Source organism: Typopeltis vanoorti, chromosome 3 (genome assembly GCF_054136105.1).
Source record: "Typopeltis vanoorti isolate ZY-2024b chromosome 3, IOZ_Tvanoo_1.0, whole genome shotgun sequence".
Lineage (NCBI taxonomy): Eukaryota > Metazoa > Arthropoda > Arachnida > Uropygi > Thelyphonidae > Typopeltis > Typopeltis vanoorti.
Window position 1 is genome coordinate 93,692,198 of NC_143551.1, and position 22,675 is coordinate 93,714,872.

Here is a 22,675-nt window from a genome sequence, read left to right on the forward strand (position 1 = left end):
ATTCAGTGATCAATTTATAAGGGTGTTATATCCTGATCAGGATGGAATAATGAGCAACATAAGTATAGAGGACATAGCAGAGGATGACTTAATTGTGAGTGAGCAGGAGGTATTTGAGGAAATAAATAAACTTGATGTCAATAAGGCAATAGGATTTGATGATATATCACCATGCATCTTAAGGGAATGTTCCAAGGATTTGGCAGTAGCATTGGCATACCTGTTTAATAAGAGCCTTACAATAGCACGGGTTCCAAGAGAGTGGATGGAGGGTAAAATTTTTCCACTGTGTTGCTACAAACCAAGGAGCACAGAGGGTGGGGACCAGGAGGTGTTTAGATGAGCTTGACAAGTGCAAGAAGAATTATTGTTATAGGAGATTTTAATTACAGCAGTATAAATTGGGGAGAGGAAGATACATGTAGCATCTTCCTCTCCCCATAGTGCCATTGCACTATTGGGAGAACAAGAGGTCAAGAGTTTGGGATTTGGTCATAGCATCAGCAGAGTTGATAATAACTGAGATGACATCTCTCCTCTAGTTGGAGAGAGTGACCATGTGGTTTTGACTTTTGACTTGGAAGATGAATAGACACGCAGGAGTATCAAAAAGACGGGAACGTATGTGAAATTTTAAGGCAGGTAATTATAATAATCTTAGACATTAACTTGGGGAAGTTTCATGGAGTGAGGAATTGGAAGGCCGGGATATCGTTAGTGCTTGGGAAATTGTGAAGGAATATTTGTTAGCAGCAATAGTAAGCTGTATTCCACAAGTGAAGAAGTTGAGAGTTTATTTTCCACTTGGTTAGACTATAATACATTTAGTTTAATCCTTTATCCAAGTGTGAGCAAACAAAGTTTGCGCCTGAAAGTATCTTCAGGACTGGGGTAAGGTAGTGCAACACCAGGAACTCGTTGCAAAGTGGAGAAAGCTCTCATCACTCCTATCTCAGTATCTCCCATAATGCAAAGCACATCTCCTTGTGGATATGTGTAATGCTATGCATTAAGGCAAGGGCCACTACCCATACCGGTTTCGACCTTTATTGAGGTCTCGTCAGTGGGAGCCAGGCCCAGTAGGGGAGATACACAGGCAGAAGCAATGAGAGGTCATCCTAAGCTATAGGAGTTGCCAAAGAATGTGCAACCTTATTATTAAATTACTCTGGATTCAGAGAAAGATGTTGAGAGTTTATTTTCCACTTGGTTAGACTATAATAAGTTTAGTTTAATCCTTTATCCAAGTGTGAGCAAACAAAGTTTGTGCCTGAAAGTATCTTCAGGACTGGGGTAAGGTAGTGCAACACCAGGAAACTCGTTGCAAAGGTGGAGAATAGGAGTGATGAGAGCTTTCTCCACCTTTGCAATGAGGTGCCTGGTGTTGCACTACCTTAGCCCAGTCCTGAAGATACTTTCAGGCACAAACTTTGTTTGCTCACACTTGGATAAAGGATTAAACTAAACTTATTATATCACAAGTGAAGAAGAGGACACAATTTGGTGTAAAGTGGATGACAAACAATATTAAACAGAACTGCATGTAAAAAAGAGGCTATGGAAGTGATATAAGGAGATGAAGAGCAGATGCATGAAGAATTGAAGAATATAAGACAGACCAGGAGAGTGATTAATATGGTAAGGAAGGTGAAACTGGAATATGCGAAGAGATTAGCCCTAAGATCCAAAGAAAATCCTAGGGAATATTTTAGCTATGTGGCCAGTAGGAGGAGAAATGATTGTGGAAGAATGACGTTGTTGGATAAAAATGGGAATAGAGTGCTGATGCACAGGACATAGTGGAATTGTTCAATGAACACTTTATTGGTGTATTTCATCCTGGAGGAATAAATTTTAATACTAGAGGGATAGGGCAGGATCAAGGTTTAGAGGTACAGGATGAGAGAGTGTTCCAAATACTGAGTACTCTGGATGTCAGTAAAGCTGTGTGACTGGATTTGATATCAATGAAATTTGAGAGAATGTGCTAAAGAACTGACAGGCTCCTTTGACCTGATTTTTCAATGAAAGTCTGGCTGTGGGAAAGGTGTCCAGGGAATGGAAGAAGGTAAGATAGTGCCATTGCATACAGGCAGTAGCAGACTGGAAGTGTCTAATTATAAGCAAGTTTGTGTGTCATCAGTAGTTGTTAAGATCTTTGAGAAATTAGTGAGGGATCGTATAAAGCATTGGCCAGATGAGTGTAATGTTATCTGTGAGAGTCAACATGGATTTGTGAAGATGTGCTCTTGTTTTAGTAATATGCTAGCCTTTTATAATAAAGTTACAAGAGCATTAGATGAGGGAAAGGCACATACTGCCAGTTTCTTGGATTTAGCAAAGACATTTGACAAGGTGCCACATGATAAGCTGATATTTAAGTTGCAGGCAGATGGTTTTGGATCTCAGGTTGGTCAACTGGATTCAGCATTGGCTGTCCGATAGGTATTAGAGAGTTGTGTATAGTGGGGCAGTTTCAAGGAAGCAGAGGGTTACAAGTGGGGTCCCACAGGGCTCAGTACTGGGACCTATATTGTTTAACCTTTATGTCAATGATATTGTCAGTGGTTTGTAGGGGGGGGGATATTCTGTTGTTTGTGGATGATGTAAAGCTGGGAAGGGTTATTAGTAATAGTGCAAATGTGGTAGCCCTGCAAAAGAATTTGAATAAGCTAGACAGATAAGCAAATGAATGGGTGTTTTGGGTTATTGCAGCAAAATGTAAGGTCTTGAGGTTTGGAACACATCAATGGGATGCTGCATATTCTATTGGAGGAGCTATACTGGAGGAAGTAAGGGAGACAAGAGACCTGGGGTAGATTGATAAAAATCTAAATTTAGGGGAGATATTGCAAAGGTGGTGAAGGTAACACAGAGGTTTGCTGCAATAATGAGAAGGACACTGACCTGCTGAGATAAGAGTTATCATTCCGTTGTATGAGGCTCTGATCAGACCACACTTAGACTATTGTTCTCAGATTTGGTTCCTGGATTTGAAGGGGATAAATTAACTGTGGATAAGGTGCAAAGGCAGATAACAAAGACGGTTTCAGGACTGTACAATGTTAGTTATGAGGATCGGTTGAGGGAATGTGGACTGCAGAGTTTGGATAGAAGAAGGAGAGGTGATATGTTTGAGACTTTTAAACTGTTGAGAGGTGGTTACAGGGTTGACACTGGGGAGTTTTTTGGCTTGCTGGAACAGTGGGAGGGAGTGATGACAGGATTCGATCCCTGGAAGTTACCAAAGGAAACTGTGAGCAAGAGGGTGACGAATGGTTTCTTTGCATGAAGGGTGGTTGAACTGTGGGATCCATTGCCTGATAGAGTGGTGAGAGAGAGAAAACAATGAATGAGTTTAAGGAGTGGTATGGTAGACTTTGTGTTTCCTAGGAGGGACCTCCCTCGATGAGTCTTGATGGGCTTTGTGTTTCCTAGTAAGTACCTCGCACGATGAGTCTTTAACTCCTTGCAGGCCTGAATAATAATAATAAGAAGAAGCCTATGGCTTCAAGTTATAGGCCAAACTGTATATCTGGAGTTGTGGTGAAGGTGGTGGAGAGATTTGTGAGGAGTAGGATACAGAAATGGGTTGACATTAGCAGTATTCTCTGTGATTATCAGAGAATACTGCTATTGTCTTGTTAGTCTGTTATCCGATACCACCCATTTCAATTTACTTAGCAGCTTGTTGTGTGGCAGTCTAAGAAAAGCGTTTGCAAAATCTAAGTACACCACGGTGTATGCATCTACCAAGTCCAAGGTATTTGTCACCTTGTTATAATACATAAGTTAGTAAAACATCATATCCCTTTAATAAACCCATGTATTATAACAAGGTGACCAATACCTTGGACTTGGTAGATGCATACACCGTGGTGTACTTAGATTTTGCAAACTCTTTTCTTAGACTGCCACACAACAAGCTGCTAAGTAAATTGAAATGGGTGGTATCGGATAACAGACTAACGAGTTGGATCCATGACTGGCTGTCAGATAGGTTTCATAAAGTTGTATGTAGGGGTGCAGTATCCACAGCATCCAGAAAGAGGAAGGTCACAATTGGTTTGCTCCAGGGGTTAGTTTTGGGATCATTGTTGTTCAGTTTATATGTTAATGATTTTGTGATTGGTTTACTTAATAATATACTGCAGATGATGCAAAATTGGGGAGAGCAATGCAGAGTCAAGCAGATGTTATGGCATTACAGGAAGGTGTGAATATATTGCAAGAATAGGCAGGTAAGTAGAACTATCAGTTCAATGTTGTGAAGTGTAAGGTTTTGAAATTTGGTAAGCAACGATGGGATGCAAAGTATACACTTTGTGGGTAAACTTTAAAAGAAGTAGATGAGATGAGAGATCTGGGAGTGGTGGTGGACAAGGATCAGAAATTCAGCAGCCACATTGAATAAGAAGATGTCACATCAGATGATGGCAATGATGTGGAGGATCCTTACATGCAGAAATAAAGAAGTTATAATGCCATTGAATAAGGCCTTGATCAGGTCTCATCTGGATTATTGTGCACAGATTTGGTCACCTTGTTTTCATTTTGATGAGGATATGTTAGAATGGGTTCAGAGAAGATTCACAATAGCAGTCAGTGTTCTTTGTAATGTGGAGTACAAGGACAGATTGAGAGAATGTAAATGGCAAAGCCTCGTGAATAGGAGGAGGATATGATTGGGACATATAAGCTGGTCAAGGGTTGTCATCAGGTGAACATGGAAGAGATTTTTTATAATATCGGAATCGAAGAGCAAGGTCAAACGAGGCATCGCTGGAAATTGTATAAGAAGGTGTGACCAGAGGAGTAAGGAGCTGGTTCTTCTTTGCATGGAGAGTGATTGGTGAGTGGAATGCATTGCATGAGTGTGTTGTGAATGTAGACACATTGAATCATTTTAAGGCATGGTTGGATGAACATTGTGTGGAATAGTGTGCACCTCCGTATATGAGTTTCAGACTCCGTAGAAGTCATATGTTAATAATAATTATTATTATTATCTTACTGTTCTACTAATATACCATCTTCTCCAAGACTTATTATTCTTTCTGCTTGAAGGGCTTTCCTTAATTCTCCTATTACAATCAGCAGTTCTGTATATGCCTCATCTAAATTTAGTAGAGGATCCATATATGTTTCTCTGTTTGTGCACAGGGTTCCTTTAAAAATCACTGCATATTTCAGTGATTTTCCTTGTTGTATTCCTTGCTTATTATTCAGATTTTGAATCCATTTTTTTCTTCCATTTAGCTCTGGTTTGGTTTCAGTGTTTTTTTTGTTTTCTATTATTATGTTTTGAATAGTTTTTAAAGTATATTCTATGATTTAGAAAGTTTTTCACTTGGTTTATGTTAGTTTATTTAACATTTTTAATTTGCTACACAAGAATAATAAGTAAATAATATTTATTTAACTTATATGCTGATATTTCACTGCTCTTATACCCAGTATCCTCAGAACACCAAAAACAGTTTGTCACAGTATGTAAACAGCAACAATCTGCTTGTTGGGCAAGTGATTAGCATAACCGCTCTCCAGCCAAAAGGCTGCGGGTTTGAATCCCTCTGTGGGCATCGATGTTTGTGATTGTCTGTGAAAATACTAGTAGTGGAGGTGGTAGTTGGCGGTAGATGGCATTGGTATAGTTGCGGTTCATTGCAGTTGGTGGATTGAGTGGTGGACGCAGAGAGTTGTAGAGTAGGTGCCCTCCCTTGATGAGTCTATAGGTATAATAATAATAATAATTTGTTAACGGTGGGACCAATCTAAAAATTGTAATGAACAATACAAGGAACTAAAGTCCTAATTGGTGTCATCTATTGTTGAATAAACCAAGAGAAAACAAGTATTAATTCTATCTTAAAATTACTATCTCCCAGATTTTTAGTAAATTGGTACAGTTCATACTTGGTGAAGTTTGGAGAAAGGTTTAAAGCTGCTGCTGATTCTAGAAACAGTCTCTTTGACTTATATTTTGGCTGAGGGAATGTGGACTGCAGAGTTTGGTAGATAGAAGAAGGATAGGTGATATGATTGAGACTTTTAAACTATTGAGAGGTGGTTACAGGGTTGACATTGGGGAGTTCTTTCGCTTGGCTGAACAGTGGGAAGGAGTGATGAAAAGAGGCCATCCTTGGAAGTTACGAAAGGAAACTGTGAGCAAGAGGGTGAAGAGTGGTTTCTTTGCATAGAGGGTGGTTGAACCATAGAATGCATTGCCTGATGGAGTGGTGAGAGCGAGAACGGTTTAAGGAGTGGTATGATAGAATTTGTGTTTCTTAGGAAGGACCTTCCACGATGAGTCTTTTGACTCCATGGAGTCCTGAATAATAATAATGATAATAATAATAATGATTTCTGTTCAGGACTTCTGTTTTTTTTTTTTGTTTTTTTTTTTTCATTTGATTCTGTGTAAAGGGGCATCCAAAGCATGGTCTGTTAGTCCCAACTTGCTATGATGATAGTGTTCTGCAGTTCTTCCTGTCTGACAGTAAGCCACGTCACACGTACACAGCACATGCACTCCTGGATGTGATAAAGGACAGAATTTGTCCTTAGGCGAACAGATTAGAGTTACCAATTTCATATATGGTTTAAATGTGGTGAAGAGCTATATTTATTAAACACTCTAGATATCTTTTTGTATGTGCTCTGAGTGTATAGCGGGAGGTGGCCACAACGTGGCTTGTGAGCCGCATGCAGCTCGCATCCACTCGTCACCTGGCTCTTCGCAATCTACCAGCAAAAAATAAACAAAAAGAGAAGAGGAGACAACAAAAAAGAGGAACAAAATAAAAAAAGAGAGAGAGAGAAAAACAGGGTTAATAAAAATTATTTCAATAAAAAGTTTAATTCAAAACACATTAAATGAAGTTTATTTGAACAATTAGAATAATTTTTAAGTATTCAAAACACAACAAACAATAATTTTAGTTACTTATTTACTAGTAGAAGCCTTCCTTGTATCCATTTTCTTAGTAAGCTCCTTAAAATTAGGTGTGTAATTAGTCAAAGCATTTTTTACAAGCTTGTTACAACCTCGCCATGCGCACACTCACTTACTCCCATATCACTGCATCGGTCAAAAGTTGCAGCTCTTCTAAGTCTTACCAGAATTATTTTGGCTCTGAAAGGACTCGTAGTTGGCCACCCCTGGTGTATAGGATGGTAACAGTTTTGTTGTAGTCTCATGTATTATGTGACAGAGTGGATTTCAGGTGGGGGGAGGGCTCATTGAACGGAAGAAAGGCAGTTGAGATTGGTAAAAAGCTTGTGTGCCAATTCATCTATTTTCATGCAGGCAGCATTAAGCCAGTAGCAACAGAAATTGCACAGTATACTGTTTTTTCTTTCAATAACTTCGTTTCACACCTGAGGCACTTTGTATTGTCATTCGGTTTGTTGGCAACTGGTGGCACTATGCTGACGGGACTCAAGGTAATCTTTCATTGTTGGCCTTTCTTGCTGCCATCTTTACTGCGCACAGCAGGCATAGCAGGCACTTTCACTTGGCTGTTTTTTTAATTATAGAAATAACTGATTTGATGGACTATGAGTACTTACAAGTTGCGCAGAAGTAATCGGGTCCTTAGTACCCTCTGTTAGTTTTCTGTTTACTGATTATTTTGCACAAAAAACACTTGCAATTACAATAAATGTGAGGCACAAGTTTATGGTAGCTCAAGTAGCTTACTCACAAGCACCGCCTATCAATTGCTTGTCACTGAGTTGAGCCACTGCTGAGTTTCCTGTCCTGGAGTAATCGATTGAGGTTAGGAGTGATGAGTTTAGTAGTGATCCTTTAGGGCCACTCAGTGAAATTTGATCCTTTGAGTCACTCATTGAGGTTGGTGATATGAGAAATTGAGATATTGAGAAATGAAGTAAATTTTTCTAGAGATGTTCTATTTGCTGGTAATTATATTCTTAAACTTTCAGTATTTTCTATTATTGTTGAAGCTTTTTCATACTTTCTATCAGATAAGTCTGATTCATTCATATATCATTTTCAACTTGACTATTATTATTTCCACAAATTTTTCTTTATTATTTGTGATATATTTGCCTTCTATTAATTTTTTTCATTAGCTGTATTAATTTCTCTCTTTCTCTCTCTCATTAGCATGTGATCACTATCATAGATAAACTTGTTCACAAAAGATACTTCATGTTGTTTACCAGCTGACATGGTTGGCTGAGTGGTTAGCTTATCTACTTTCCAACCAAAAGGCTGCAGGTTCGAATTCTGCCGTAGGCAAGGATGTTTTGTGATTGTCTGTGAAAATACTAGTGGTGATCATGGGCAGTAGATACCATTGATGTAGATGATGCAGTTCACTGTAGTTGATGGACTGAGTGGTGGAGACGGAGAGCTGTAGGTGCCCTCCTTCGATGAGTTTTTGGACTCTTTGGGGGTGTTATGTAATAATAATAATAAATTTCATTAAAAACTTCTATATTTGGTGATCTCCAGGTCCACTTTCATTTTTTAAAGAAAGTATTAACGACGTACAATCCAGAGCTCTCTGCAAATTCAGTAAGTCTTTCTCCTATCTCATTTCTCTGGCTTACACCTTTCACACCTAAAACACTTTCTCCTAGTGGTATCTTGAATGGTCGAAGATAGGTACATATACTATTATTACACTCAAATCCAACTGCTTGTTGATTTTCATTCTATTTTTCTTCTTCTTCTCTCTTCTATGGGTTAGGCCTACTGACCTGTTACTGAGCTATCTTAAGCCCTTCTAAGTCATACCCATCCCAAGGATAAGGTGACTAGCCCTATGCCTCCTGGTATATTCTATGGCTGTAGTTGTGTGTGTTCACTGGGCTGGTTTGCCTGCTTGTGGGAGGAAAACCCCAGGTAAACTTCGGAAGAAAAACTGCTGTCCACTCCCAAGACTGGCTAACTTGGCTATGGCTGAAAAGCCAAGTTAGCCAGTCTTGGGCATGGATTTTCAGTCTAATAGTTGCATATTTTTAGAAGACTGGTTTAAATCATCTTTAGAGTATTTAATTGTGAGTGGGGTCTCGAACTTCACTCCAGTTGGTGAGAGTGATCATGAAGTGATCACCTGGGTTGTAGCTAGTCATATGAAGACTTCTGTGATGAAAGAATATATATGTGGAAGTACAAGACTGGTGATTATGACAACATTTGGAGGCAGGTTGGAGCTATAGTATGGAATGAGAACTTGAGCAGTAAGAAAATAAATGCTGCTTTGGACTTTGGAACTGACAAAGAAATACTTAACGGTATCAATGGTGAATGCATTCCAAAGGCCAAAAGTCTGAAAAAGGTACATGTAAAGGTACATGATGAATGAGTGAATTAAGCATGAAATCTGAAGGAAAAAGACACTTTTGACGCAGCACAAGATGAGTAATGGAAATGATCACTTCATTATATAAATATAATATAATATAATATAAATTCATATTATAATAAATATAATATGAATATAAAGAGCAGGCCAGGAGATTAATTCTTGGTAAGGACAACGAAAATGCAGTATGAAAAGAAATTAGCAAATCAGGCCAAGAGAATCCCTCATGAGTTTCTTTGATATGGGGGCAAGTAAAAGAAAGAATGATTATGGTAAGATGCTGTTAATGGATAAATGTGGGAGATTGGTGACTGCAGCAGAGGACATAGTCAAGGTGTTCGGTGAGCAGTTCATCATGGTATTTCATCTTCAGTGTGAAATCAGAAGCTCAAGTGTAGAGAATGAAATGAAATGGGAGAAGACTTAATGATGACCAAGCAAGAGATATATTATTATTATTATTACCCCAAGACCTTGTGGAGTCAAAGACTCATCTGGAAGGTCCTTTTATCACACACACAGCTCATCATACCGTGCCTTGAACACATTCAAACTCCTTGCAGACACCACACTCTCAGACAAGGCATTCCAATCATTTACAACTCTGCACGAAAAAACATGCACCTCACACCCTCTTTATGCAGTTTCCAGGGATGACCTCTGGTTCTCCCTTGATCTCACACTATTTTCTGTAGAACTTCTCCAGCATTGATCCTATAACAATCCCTTACCAACTTGTAGGTCTCTATCATATCCCCCCCTCTTCCTCCTGTCCACCAGACTCTGCAAATTACATCTTCTCAATCTTTCCTCATACTCGACATTCCAGAGGTCAGAAACTACCTTAGTCAATTGCCTTTGGACCCTTTCCAACATCTCTTCATCCTTCTGAAAACCAGGTGACCAATTCTGGGCACAGTAGTCCATGTCTGCCTAATCAAAGCCTTATACAATGGAACAAGAATCTCCCTACTTCTACAAGTCAGTGTCCTCTGTATCATTCCCAGAAGCCTTTGTGTTGTCTTCATAATTTTGGCTATGTGTCCCCTAAATTTCAGATCCTTATCCACTATCACTCCCAGATCTCTTATTTCTTCCACCTCCATCAATATATCCTCACCAAGCATAAATTCTGCATCCCATCTTTGTTTTCCAAATTTTAAAACCTTACATTTTGCAACATTGAGCTCACATCTTCATTTCCATGCCCAATCACTGAACATCAGTGATATTCTGTAGACTTCAGCATAGGTTTGTTAAAGGGAGGTCATGTTTTACAATCTTGCTTATGTAATATAACAAGGTGACATGTATTGGACAAGGGAGATGCATTTACAATGGTATACTTAGATTTTGCAAAGACTTTTGTTAGAATTACTACACCACAAGTTGGTCACTAAACTGAAACAGATGGGATTGGAGTGAGTTGGATAGGTGAATGGCTATCAGATAGGTATCAGCAAATTGTGTATGGGGAGGGGGGGGAGGCACTATCTCAAAAAAGGAAAGTCACTAGTAATTTCTGTTTTGGTTCCATTGCAATTTAATTTGTATATTAATGATACCGGAATGAGATTAACTAGTGATATATATATATATATATAACCATTTTCAGAGAATGCAAAACTGGGTAGAGTGATGAGGAATCAAGCAGATGTTGTGGCCTTAGAGGAGGACTTGAATATGTTCTATGAGTGGGAAGCAGTATGGAATTGCAAAAGTGTAAGGTACTGAAATTTGGTAGGCAACAATTGGATGCAAAGTATACACTTGGCAGAGAAAGTTTGGAGGAAGCCGAGGAGATAAGAGAGCTTGGAGTAGTGGTGGATAAGTATCTGAAATTCAGAGGTCACATTGCATCTGATGTGATGTCTTCACAACTTGTGCAATGATGATGAATGCAGAAGACCTTAACTTGTAGAAATAAAAGGTTATGATTCCATTGTATAAGGCCTTGATCAGGCCTCATGGATTATTGTGCACAGATTTAGTCTCCTGGTTTCATTGTTATGGGGATATATTGGAGAGGATCCAGAGAAGACTAATTAAGGTCCTAACTGGTCTTTGGAATTATTATTATTATCATCCCAAGACCCCATGGATTCAAACACTCATCTAGGAGGTCCTTTTGTCATATACATAGCTCATCATATCTTGCCTTAAACACATTCCATTCTCTGCAGACACCACACTCTCAGGCAGGGCATTCCAATCATTCCCAACTCTGCATGCAAAAACATGCTTCTCACTTTTTTGTAGGGGTGATCTAGGGATGATCTCCCACCATTTTATGAAAACCTCTTCAACATTGATCCTATAACAACCTCTCACCAAATTGTACATCTCTATCATTTCGCCCCTCTTCCACTAGACTGTAAATTGCATCTTATCAACCTTTCCTCAGTTTTCAAAAGGACATTCTCTTTGACCTTTTGAAAATCAGGTTCCCAAATCTGTGCATGTTAGTCCATATGTGGCCTAATCAAGATCTTATAACAATGGAACAAGAATCTCCTTACTTCTTCAAGTCAGTATCCTCTGCATCATTCTGGAATTTGTTGTGCTGCCCTCACAATACTGGCAATGTGTCCTCTAAATTTTAGATCTAACTTCACCAGCATCCCAAGATCTCTTACTTCCTCCAGCTCCAACAATATAATCCCACCAAGAGTAAATTCTACATCTCATCTTTGTTTCCCAAAATTTAAAACCTTACATTTCAAAACATTGAACTGGCATCCCCATTCCTATTCCCATTCACTCAATCTATTCAAGTCTTCTTGTAAGGCTAGAACATTTGTTCTGTTCCTCGTAGTTCATCCTAACTTTGCATCATCTGCAAACAATGGAATATAAAAACTTCCTCAATATCATTAACATACAGGTTAAACAGCAATGTTCCTAAAACAGACCCCTGAGACACATCACTAGTGACTTTCTTCTTCCGGGATATTGCTCCTCCATACACAACTTCCTGATACCTGTCAGACAGAAAATCTACAATTAACCAAACCCATCTGACTTAATATCCAACCCCATCTATTCTAGTTTGAGTTTCAATTTATTATGCAGTAATCTATCAAAAGGCTTTGCAAAATCCAAGTATACTTGCATATCTATCTCCTTTGTCCAATGAAGCTATCACTTTATTGTAATAAGTAGGTAGATTACTAAAACATGGCCTCCCTTTAGCAAATCCATGCTTTCTATCAATGATAATACCATTGTTGTCAACCCAATTCTGGATCGATTCTCTGGATGCTCAACATGATGCTTGAGTTCTGTCACCACCCTTATGAAGTGGGACAATCTTGCCTTCCTTACACTCCTTTGAAACTTGATCTACTGCAAGACTCATATTAAACAGATATGTAAGCACAGATTTTTTTCTCCTTTCAAAGTTCTGGCATTATGAGTATTGTTCAATATCCTTATCATGGTATTCTTCTCATATGCATTATTATAAATGCCCTCCCATCGGGTTTTAGCAGTTCCATCATTAGTCTGAGAAGTACATATGACATTCAAGATAACATGCCCTTTTCATCCTTGGCTACTACAGCATATTTTCTTGTCAACTCCATTTCTTTAAGGAGAGTATTTGGTCAATCCTCCCATGCTGGCAAGTTTCTTGTAATTCAGCCTACAGCGGGTTGGGACAAAATACTGGACACACTTGTTATATGTACATATTTTTTATTAATATAGTGTTGGACCACCTTTTACCTTCAGTATAGCCTAAATTCTTTTTTGAAAAGGACTCAAGTTTTGAAAGAATGGAACAAAATTCCACTAGAATTTTGTTCCATTCTTCTACTTCTTGAAGAACATCTTTAAGTTGTTTTAAAGACATTGGAGTTGGGAATCTGTTTCTTATTCAAGTCTCCCAAACTGGCCAGAGCAGTTCAAATAATATTCAGATTTGGTGACTGTGCCGGCCAGGGAAGATGTTGAAGTTCACCCTTCATGCTCTTCAAATATGACAACTGTACAGTCCATACTGTGTGAATGGGGGGACATTGTCGTCTTAAATACAGCATTGTTGTTTAGAAATAAGATTTGGATCATGTGATGCACTTGATTACCCAAAATGTCTAAATAATCACTTGCAGTAATTCTGCTTGAAGAGTAATAATAGGACCAACAGAATACAATGATCTTGCTACCCAGACCATCATAGAACCCCATACTTGACTGTTTGAAACCATGCATTCTGAATTGTGGGCTTTCTTGGATGATCCTCAAATGTAAACTTGTCCTGATGTATGAAACAGTGTGTAGGTCAACTCATCTGACCATATCACACACTTCCAGTTTTCTAATGTCCAGGTTTGATGGTCGTGATGCAATTGTTTATGCATCTAAGCATTCATTTCAGTATTTTTTTAGCAGTTGCAGCTCTACCATGAATATGGTAGAGGATTTATGAAGCTCATGTTGGACAGATTTTGTGGAAACAGGTTCTGCAAGAACCTGTTTCCACAAACATCAGTTTACATATATACTGCAACAGCTTACATATATTCTTTACCAGTTTATACATATAATGCAACACGGTGATGAATGTATTTGTTAAGGAGTGGAGGCAGAGTGTACTGTGGTATACTTTGATTTTGCAAAGGTCTTTGCCACATGACAAATTGATAATTAAATTGGATTGAATGAGATTAGATAGGTGATTAACTGTTAAATAGGTATCAGCAAGTTGTGTATGGGGAAATTGTATCCCTAAACAGGAAAATATGGGTTTATCTTCCCAATATCATTAAATTTAGGGAGAACAATGATGTGTGAAGCAAATTATTATTATTCTTCTTCAGACTTCCATAGAGTCAAAAGACTCATCATGGTAGGTCCTTCCTAAGAAACACAAAGTCTATCAAGACTCATCAAGGGGAGGTCCCCTCCTAAGAAACACAAAGTCTATCATACCACTCCTTAAACTCATTCACTGTTTTCTCTCTCTCTCTCTCTCACCACTCTATCAGGCAATAGATTCCACAGTTCAACCACCTTCCATTCAAAGAAACCATTCGTCACCCTCTTGCTCACAGTTTCCTTTGGTAACTTCCAGGGATGACACCCTGTCATCACTCCTTCCCACTGTTCCACCAGGCCAAAAAAACTCCCCAGTGTCAACCCTGTAACCACCTCTCAACAGTTTAAAAGTCTCAATCATATCACCTCTCCTTCTTCTATCCACCAAACTCTGCAGTCCACATTCCCTCAACCGATCCTCATAACTAACATTGAACAGTCCTGAAACCGTCTTTGTTATCTGCCTTTTACCCTTTCCACAGTTAATTTATCCCCTTCAAATCCTGGGGATCAAATCTGAGAACAATAGAATGATAACTCTTTTATCTCTGCAGGTAAGCGTCCTTCTTATTATTGCAGCAAACCTCTCTGTTACCTTAACCACCTTTGCAATATCTCCCCTGAATTTCAGATTTTTATCAATCAACCCCAGGTCTCTTGTCTCCCCTACTTCCTCCAGTATAGCTCCTCCAATAGAGTATGCAGCATCCCATCAATGTGTCCCAAACCTCAAGACCTTACATTTTGCTGCATTAACCCCATTCATTTGCCCATCTGTCTAGCTTATTCAAATCCTTTTGCAGGGCTACCACATTTGCACTATTATTAATAACCCTTCCCAGTTTTACATCATCTGCAAACAACAGAATATCCCCCTGCAAACCACTGACAATGTCATTGATATAAAGGTTAAACAATATAGGTTCCAGTCCTGAGCCCTGTGGACCCCACTTGTAACCCTCTGCTTCCTTGAAGCTGCCCCACCATACACAACTCTCTAATACTTGTCGGACAGCCAATACTGAATCAGTTGACCAACCTGAGATCCAAACCCATTTGCTGCAATTTAAATATCAGCTTATCATGTGGCACCCTATCAAATGCCTTCGCTAAATCCAAGAAACTGGCAGTATATGCCTTTCCCTCATCTAATGCTCTTGTAACTTTATTATAAAAGGCTAGCATATTACTAAAACAAGAGCACATCTTCACAACTCCATGTTGACTCTCACAGATAGCATTACACTCATTTGCCCAATGCTTTATACAATCTCTCACTAATTTCTCCAAGATCTTAACAACTACTGATGACATACAAACTTGCTTATAATTAGACACTTCCAGTCTGCTACGGCCCTTATGCAATGGCACTATCTTACCTTCCTTCCATTCCATGGGCACCTTTACCGCAGCCAGACTTTCATTGAAAAGCCAGGTCAAAGCCACTGTCAGTTCTCTAGCACATTCTCTCAAAACTCGTGGTGAAATACCATCCAGTCCCACAACTTTACTGACATCAAGAGTACTCAGTATTTGAAACACACTCTCCTCCTGTACCTCTAAACCTCGAACCTGCTCTATCCCTGTAGTATTCAAATTGACTCCTCCAGGATGAAATACTCCAATTAAGTGTTTATTGAACAATTACACTATGTCTTCTGCATCAGTCACTCTATTCCCATTTTTATCCCACCATATCATTCTTCCACAGTCGTTTCTCTTCCTACTGGCCACATATCTAAAAAATTCCCTAGGATTTTCTTTGGACCTTAGGGCCAATCTCCTCTCATATTCCAGTTTCGTCTTCCTTACCATACTAGTCACTCTTCTGGCCTGTGTCTTATACTCTTCATGCATCTTCTCTTCAACTGTCTCCTTATATCTCTTACATAGCCTCTTTTTTGCTTGCAATTCCTGTTTAATATTGTTTGTCGTCCACTTTACTCCAAATTGTGTCCTCTTATTCACTCGTGGTATACAACTTACCATTGCTGCTAACAAATATTCTTTCATAATTTTCCACGCGCTAATGATATCCCAGCCTTCCAATTCCTCCCTCCATGAAACTTCCCCAAGTTGACGTCTTAGACTATTATAATCACCTGTCTTATAATTCCACATATGTTCCCTTCTCTTTGACACCCCTGCATTTCTATTCATTTTCCAAGTCAAAACCATATGGTCACTCTCTCCAACTGGTGGGAGAGATGTCATCTCAGTTATTATCAACTCTTCTGATGCTATAACCAAATCTAGAACTCTTGAGCCTCTTGTTTCCTCTATTACATGTTGCCTAAGACATTTGTCCCTCAAGAATTCTAGAAATTCAATTCCCTTATTGCTATATGCATCTTCCTCTCCCCAGTTTATGCTGCTGTAGTTAAAATCTCCCATAACAATCATTCTTCTTGCACTTGCCAAACTCAACTGTCTAAACATTTCCTGCTCCCCACCCTCTGTGCTCCTGGGTCTGTAGGAGCATATGGCTTTGCAGGATTATTCAAATAGGTCATATGAGTGGACAAGTGAGTTGAATTATCATTTCAGTGTTACGAAGCCTCATTTTCTGAAATTTCTTATGGAGTACACGATTGTTGGGGAAATTTTGAAGGAGGCAGAGGAGATAAGAGATCTTGAATCTCTTATCTCCACGGCTACATTGCACAAGTTATAAAGTTGTCACATCAGGTTATGTCAATAATGTGGAGGACTTTGACGTGCAGAAATAAAGAGGTTATGGTTTCATTGTATAATTCCTTGATCTAGCCTCACAGAGATTATTATGCACACATTTGGTCATCTGGTTTTCATAGCGATAAGGATATATTAGAAAGAGTCCAGAGAATATTGAGTAAAGTAGTAACTGGTCTTTTGAATGTCAGGTATGAAGACAGATTGAACAAACGTAATTTGCAAAGTCTCACGAATAGAAGAAAGAACAGTAAGTATGGTTAATGCACATAAGTTGGTAAGCGGTTGTTACCTGGTAAATGTGAAAGAAATTTTTCATAGAATGGGAGATTCAGGTGGAATATCAAGCTATCCTTGGGAGCTGTATGAGGATGGTGTGAGATAAGAGTGGTTGCTGAGTGGAATGTATTGCCTTGAGAGTGTGGTGAATGCTGGCATAAATTGAACAAGTTTAAAGTATTGTTTGATGAGCTTTGTGTGTGACAAGTGCATCTTGCACCATTAGTCTTTTGGCTCCTTGGTGGTCTGATGTCAATAATAATGATAATTTTTATTTTCCCATCACATTTTGCTTTCAAATTATTAAAAATTTTCCAATATTCTTTAACAGATGTTGATGAGTGTGATGAGCAGTTACATGCTTGTAATGCAGAGAAGGAAACATGTATTAATGCTATTGGCAGTTATGGGTGTCTACCCAAAGGAAACCACCAACTACAGTTTACCTGTCCTCCAGGCTTTGTTTATGAACCAGAGCTCAAACTATGTAAAGGTAGGTATGTTTATCTTTTCCCCCAACCTTCCCCCTCCCCAAATTATGCAACATTCTGTTTAATAAGTAATAAAAATTGTGCAATTTTCTCCTTTTTTTTCATTGCAATAGATTTGGAGAAACAGTTATCATTTGGGTAAATTAATTTCAATTACAATTAAAATTGCTAAGTAGGTTTTGACTTCTGGGTCATCATGCAGGAAAGAAACAAAAGCTAATTCAGCATTACATTGTGATAATCTACAGTAAGATTTACCTAATTCATCAATAGTAGCCCAATCTCTTGTGGCAAAAAAAAAAAAAAAAATACTATATTTGAATGATTAAGAAATTATAAGTATAATCGAAGATTGCAAATTAAACTGATGTATTATCCCTCTTGCAGAAAAAGACCATCTCATCAAACATGATTAGGAAATTACAGTTTACACATTTTAACTCTCACTATAGCATTATAACAAACTGATTCGCTATAAATTAAAGATGCCAAGAAATTATATTATTGGTTTAATTCTTTATCCAAGTGTGAGCAAGCAAAGTTTGCTTGTGAAGTAACTTCACGACTGGGCAACTCATATATAGAGACTAATGACTTCACATCACTTGCCTTAGTATCCCATAATGCAAAGCACATTCTTACAGACATGTATAATGCTATGCATTATGGGAAGGGTCACTACCCAGACTGGTTTCGACCTTTATCGAAAAGGTCTCATCAGTGGGAGCCAGACACAGAAGTGATACTAAGGTTGAAGTAATGCAGAAGTCATATTTCCATATGGAAATATGACTTCTGCATTTGTATCACTTCTGATGATAGCTATAAATCCACATGTATGCCAAATTAACTTTTTAATAATATGTAAATATTTTGTCTTAAATATCATAAGACATCATCAGTACAGTTATTAAACAACAATAGGAATTACATAAAAAAAAAAAAACACATTAGACATTAATACGCATGCTTACATTGCAATCCTTCTATGTATACAGTAGCATGTTTAAGGACTAAATAATATTGTGCTGTAATTAAATTAAATTAAAATATAACTTCTTATTGAGCTATCTTCTATCGAAGGTCAGCGACCATCTTGGCGAACAAACTGCGCTCTTGTGCTAATCTGAGCAGTTGTGCACTGCTCTTTCCTGTCCACGTCTTGATGTTGTCAAACCATGATATTCTTTTTCTTCCTCTAGTTCCTTTGCCATCAATTCTTCCTACCAAAATAGTTTGTAGAAGTTGGTATTTGCTGTTTCTCATGATGTGTCCAAGATATGATGTTTTTCGTTTCTTGATTATTTGTACAAGATGTTTAGCTTTGCCAATGGATTTTAAGACATCTTCATTGGTAATTTTTTCTGTCCATGATATCTTTAGCATTCTTCTGTATAACCACATCTCAAAGGCTTTGATTTTCTTGATGGTTGTCGCCTTCAATGTCCATGTTTCAACTCCATAGAGCAGAATAGACCACACATAACATTTCAGCATTCGGCATCTGACTTCCATGTTTAGGTCTTTATTGCAGAATAGTGTTCTCATTTTCATGAAGGACTGCCGTGCAACTTCAATCCTTGTCTTTATATCTATTTCTGGATCCCACCGTTCATTAAGCCAGCAACCAAGATATTTATATCTTGACACTTGATCAATATTTTTCCCATTGAGTGTCAGTTTCATTGATGAGGCTGATTGATTGATTGAAAATATAACTGATAAATTTATTTTATATAGTTGAGGATAACAATTTCACAGACTTTTGAGATAGTGAGACAGTTGTTATGGTTAAGATTGGATCTGTGCTGTAAGGTTTCAGCACTTTCTTTATACAAATGCTCATGTTTATATATAGATCGATGTAGTAGCTTGGTGTATTGCCATTGGATCCTGTGGTTGGCATTTTCGACTTCATGTTGTGCGGAACCAGATATGTGTGGTTTGATAAGATGGATGGTTACAAGGAGTATACAAAGTGCCATGTATACTCCAGATAGCATCAGTGGTGAGAGTTTGTCTTTTGGAGAAGATAACAAATAAGAAAATTCCACTGATGAGACCTCAATAAAGGTCGAAACTAGCTTGGGTAGTGACACTTCCCATAATGCATAGCATTATACATGTCCATAAGGATATGTGCTTTGTATTATGGGATACTAAGGCAAGTGATGTGAAGTCAGCCTCTAGATACTAGTTGCCCAGTCCTGAAGTTACATCAGGCGGAAACTTTGTTTGCTTGGATAAAGGATTAAGCCAAGAATATAATTTCTTGGCATCTTTAATTTATAGTATAACCAAGTGGAAATCTTTCAACATGATTCACTATAATTAACAAAAAAAAAAAAAAAAAAAAAAAAAAAAGAAAAGTCTTGACCAAAGCCTCATTGACACAACGCCATTCCAAAGGAAATTCACTATAGCCAACTATCCACCATAGCAAACCATTCCTTTGGTCCTTGTTAAATTAACTTAACTTGACAAGCTTAAACAAGAAATTTCAGTATCAAAAAGGATAGAACTGTTAGACGTAAATAACTATGTGGCAATTCTAAGTTATTAATCTTAACATCAACATGGATAGTTTTTATTATTATTATTACTTGACACCTTCAGGGAGTCCTAGACCAGTCGAGGGAGGGCACCTACTCTACAACTCTCCGTCTTCACCATTCAGTCCACCAAACCACATCATCTACCACCCAACACACCACCACTAGTATTTTCACAGTCAATCACAAACAGCCATGCCCATGGTGGAATTTGAATCCACAGCCTTTTGGCTGGAGAGGGATACACTAACCACTCGGCCAACCAGGCCGGCTTTGTTTTGTGGACATTTTTTTTCCCATTAGAAATAACTTAGAATTCTTTGTGTCTGGCAAGTACAACATGCAGCTTTTTTTTTTTTCTTGATAAGAAATTAGTATTTAATAATTAGTTCATACAACATTTTCATGTTTTTCTTCAGATTAAAAAACAAATAGAACAAAAAGGAGGATTATTAGGGAGGTTATTATCCCTCTTTTGTTTAAAGAGGGATAATAAGCTCCTTATCTTATCAATGAGTTCTTCAATATCTCAGTAATCCATCGAGATATTTTACCAATTTTTGCAATATGCTCTCCAAACGTCAAATCTCTGACCATTATCATCCTCAAATCCCTAGTTTCATTAATTTCCTGTAATTCATTAAAAATCAATATGAAACAAAGTATGCAGTCTTTTAACTTACATTTTCAACATTAATTTGACACAATTTCCCTTTGACAGTGCTGCCATTTTATTTAAATCATTCTGCAGGATACCTACATCACCTTTATCAACTGTTCTCTCTCCAGTTTTGCCTTGTCAACAAACATTGAGACATCTCCCCTTAAATCATTCCCTATATTATTAATACACAAATTAAAGAGTAGCTGCCCTAGTACAGACCCTTGAGCTACTCCACTTGGCACTCTCATTCACCTTGATTCCACTCCACCATATACTCTCTATCTGTCAGCCCTATCCACACTATCAGCTTCATATTCATTCCCATATATGCCTCAACTTATGTAATAGTTTTCTGTGCAATATTCTGTCAAAAAAACCTTTGCACATTCCAGCAGTATCATGATGTAGCTATTTCCCCTTATCTAATTCTGCTGTCGCTCTATTATAAAATGTGAGTAAATTTACTAAGGCAGGACCTGCCTTTTACAAAGCCCATGCTACCCACTATAGAGTATTATATTCCTATCCACCCATTTCCTGAATTTTATCTTCAATCAACTTTTCTAAAACTTTAACTGCCACTTCTGAGATACTAATTGGTCTGTAATTAGCTACTTCTGTCTTGGAACCAGCTTTATGTAATACAACTATCTTACTGTCTTTCCACTCCCTTGGAACCTTGCTAGAACCGAGACTTAGATTAAACAACTTTTCCAGAGACACTGTCAGTTCTCTTGCACATTCTCATAGCACATGGCCTGATATGCCATCCAAGCCTACTTCTATATGCACATTATTTTTAATATTCTGAACACATCTAGTTCGTCTGCATCAATTCTCACATCAGTAGCTACAAAATCTACATCTGGATGATACACTCTTGAAAAGTAATCACTTATTAGGTCAACATTTTCTTCTACTTCTGTCACTTTCCTACCATTGGCTCTGAGTAAAGTTATCTTTCCATAATCATTCTTTCTTTTAACTTACTACATGGTAAAAAAACTCTTCTTAATTTACTTTGGCCTGCTTAGCTAATTTTCTCTTTCATAATCTGATGTAGTCTTCATTACCATACTTGCTATGGCACAGTATGCTTTGCACCAATAAACCATAAACTAACCAATCATTATCATACTAATCGCTCTGCTTGCCTGCACTTTGTATTGCTAATAAGCATGCTAGTCATCTTTTGGCTTATATTCCCTCCACCACAGTGCTGTTTTTTTTTTTTTTTTTTTTTTTGCAGCCTCTGCTTTGTGTCACTATTCATTCATTTAATTCTGTCTCAGTTTATCTTCCTGAGCTTTGGTATGCAGTCCAGTACTTCCTCTCTCAAACAATCCCTGATCATTTCCATGCACTACTAACATTCTTTCCTTATAGCTTTTTATATCATTATATCATGGCACTACTCCAAGCAACCACCTAAGTTTGTCAAAATCACCAGCTTTGTAGCTTGCTTCACATCAATCTGTTCTTGACTGAGAATTCCACATGTTCAGCATACTCCCTAAACAAGAATACGTGGTCACTTTCCCCCAATCAGAGATAGAGTTGCTTATGATTATTGATAGATCTTTCTATGCTGTCACCAAATCCAGCATTCTCAAACTCCTGACTCCCTCCATCACATGATGTTTCATGTAATGGAGAGAGAGTTGGGTAATTATCTCTTACTAAATGTATAAATTCCATTTATACATTTAGTATATCCAATCTAGGGGTGCTTAAGGGTCAAAGCTGTATAACTGAGAGGAGACCTCCACATAGCCTTTAAAGGAATGCGGAGAACCGACCAGGGCTTCTGACCTAATGTCCAATCCTCACCTTCTCGTGGTG

At 38.0% G+C, this 22,675-nt stretch overlaps 1 protein-coding gene across 10 annotated transcripts in view; it reads left to right on the forward strand.

Annotated features, from left to right (window-relative positions):
• LOC150108392 (uncharacterized) overlaps positions 1 to 22,675 on the forward strand; it is a 628,716-nt gene that overhangs the window by 199,106 nt on the left and 406,935 nt on the right. For 9 of the 10 annotated variants that reach the window (XM_090415800.1, XM_090415806.1, XM_090415807.1 and 6 more), the window contains one exon: positions 17,458 to 17,619. The exons of the other annotated variant lie outside the window; for it this stretch is intronic. In XM_090415800.1, the coding sequence (XP_090271926.1) occupies positions 17,458 to 17,619 (162 nt within the window). The remainder of the gene's footprint in view (positions 1 to 17,457; positions 17,620 to 22,675) is intronic. 10 annotated transcript variants of the gene reach the window in all.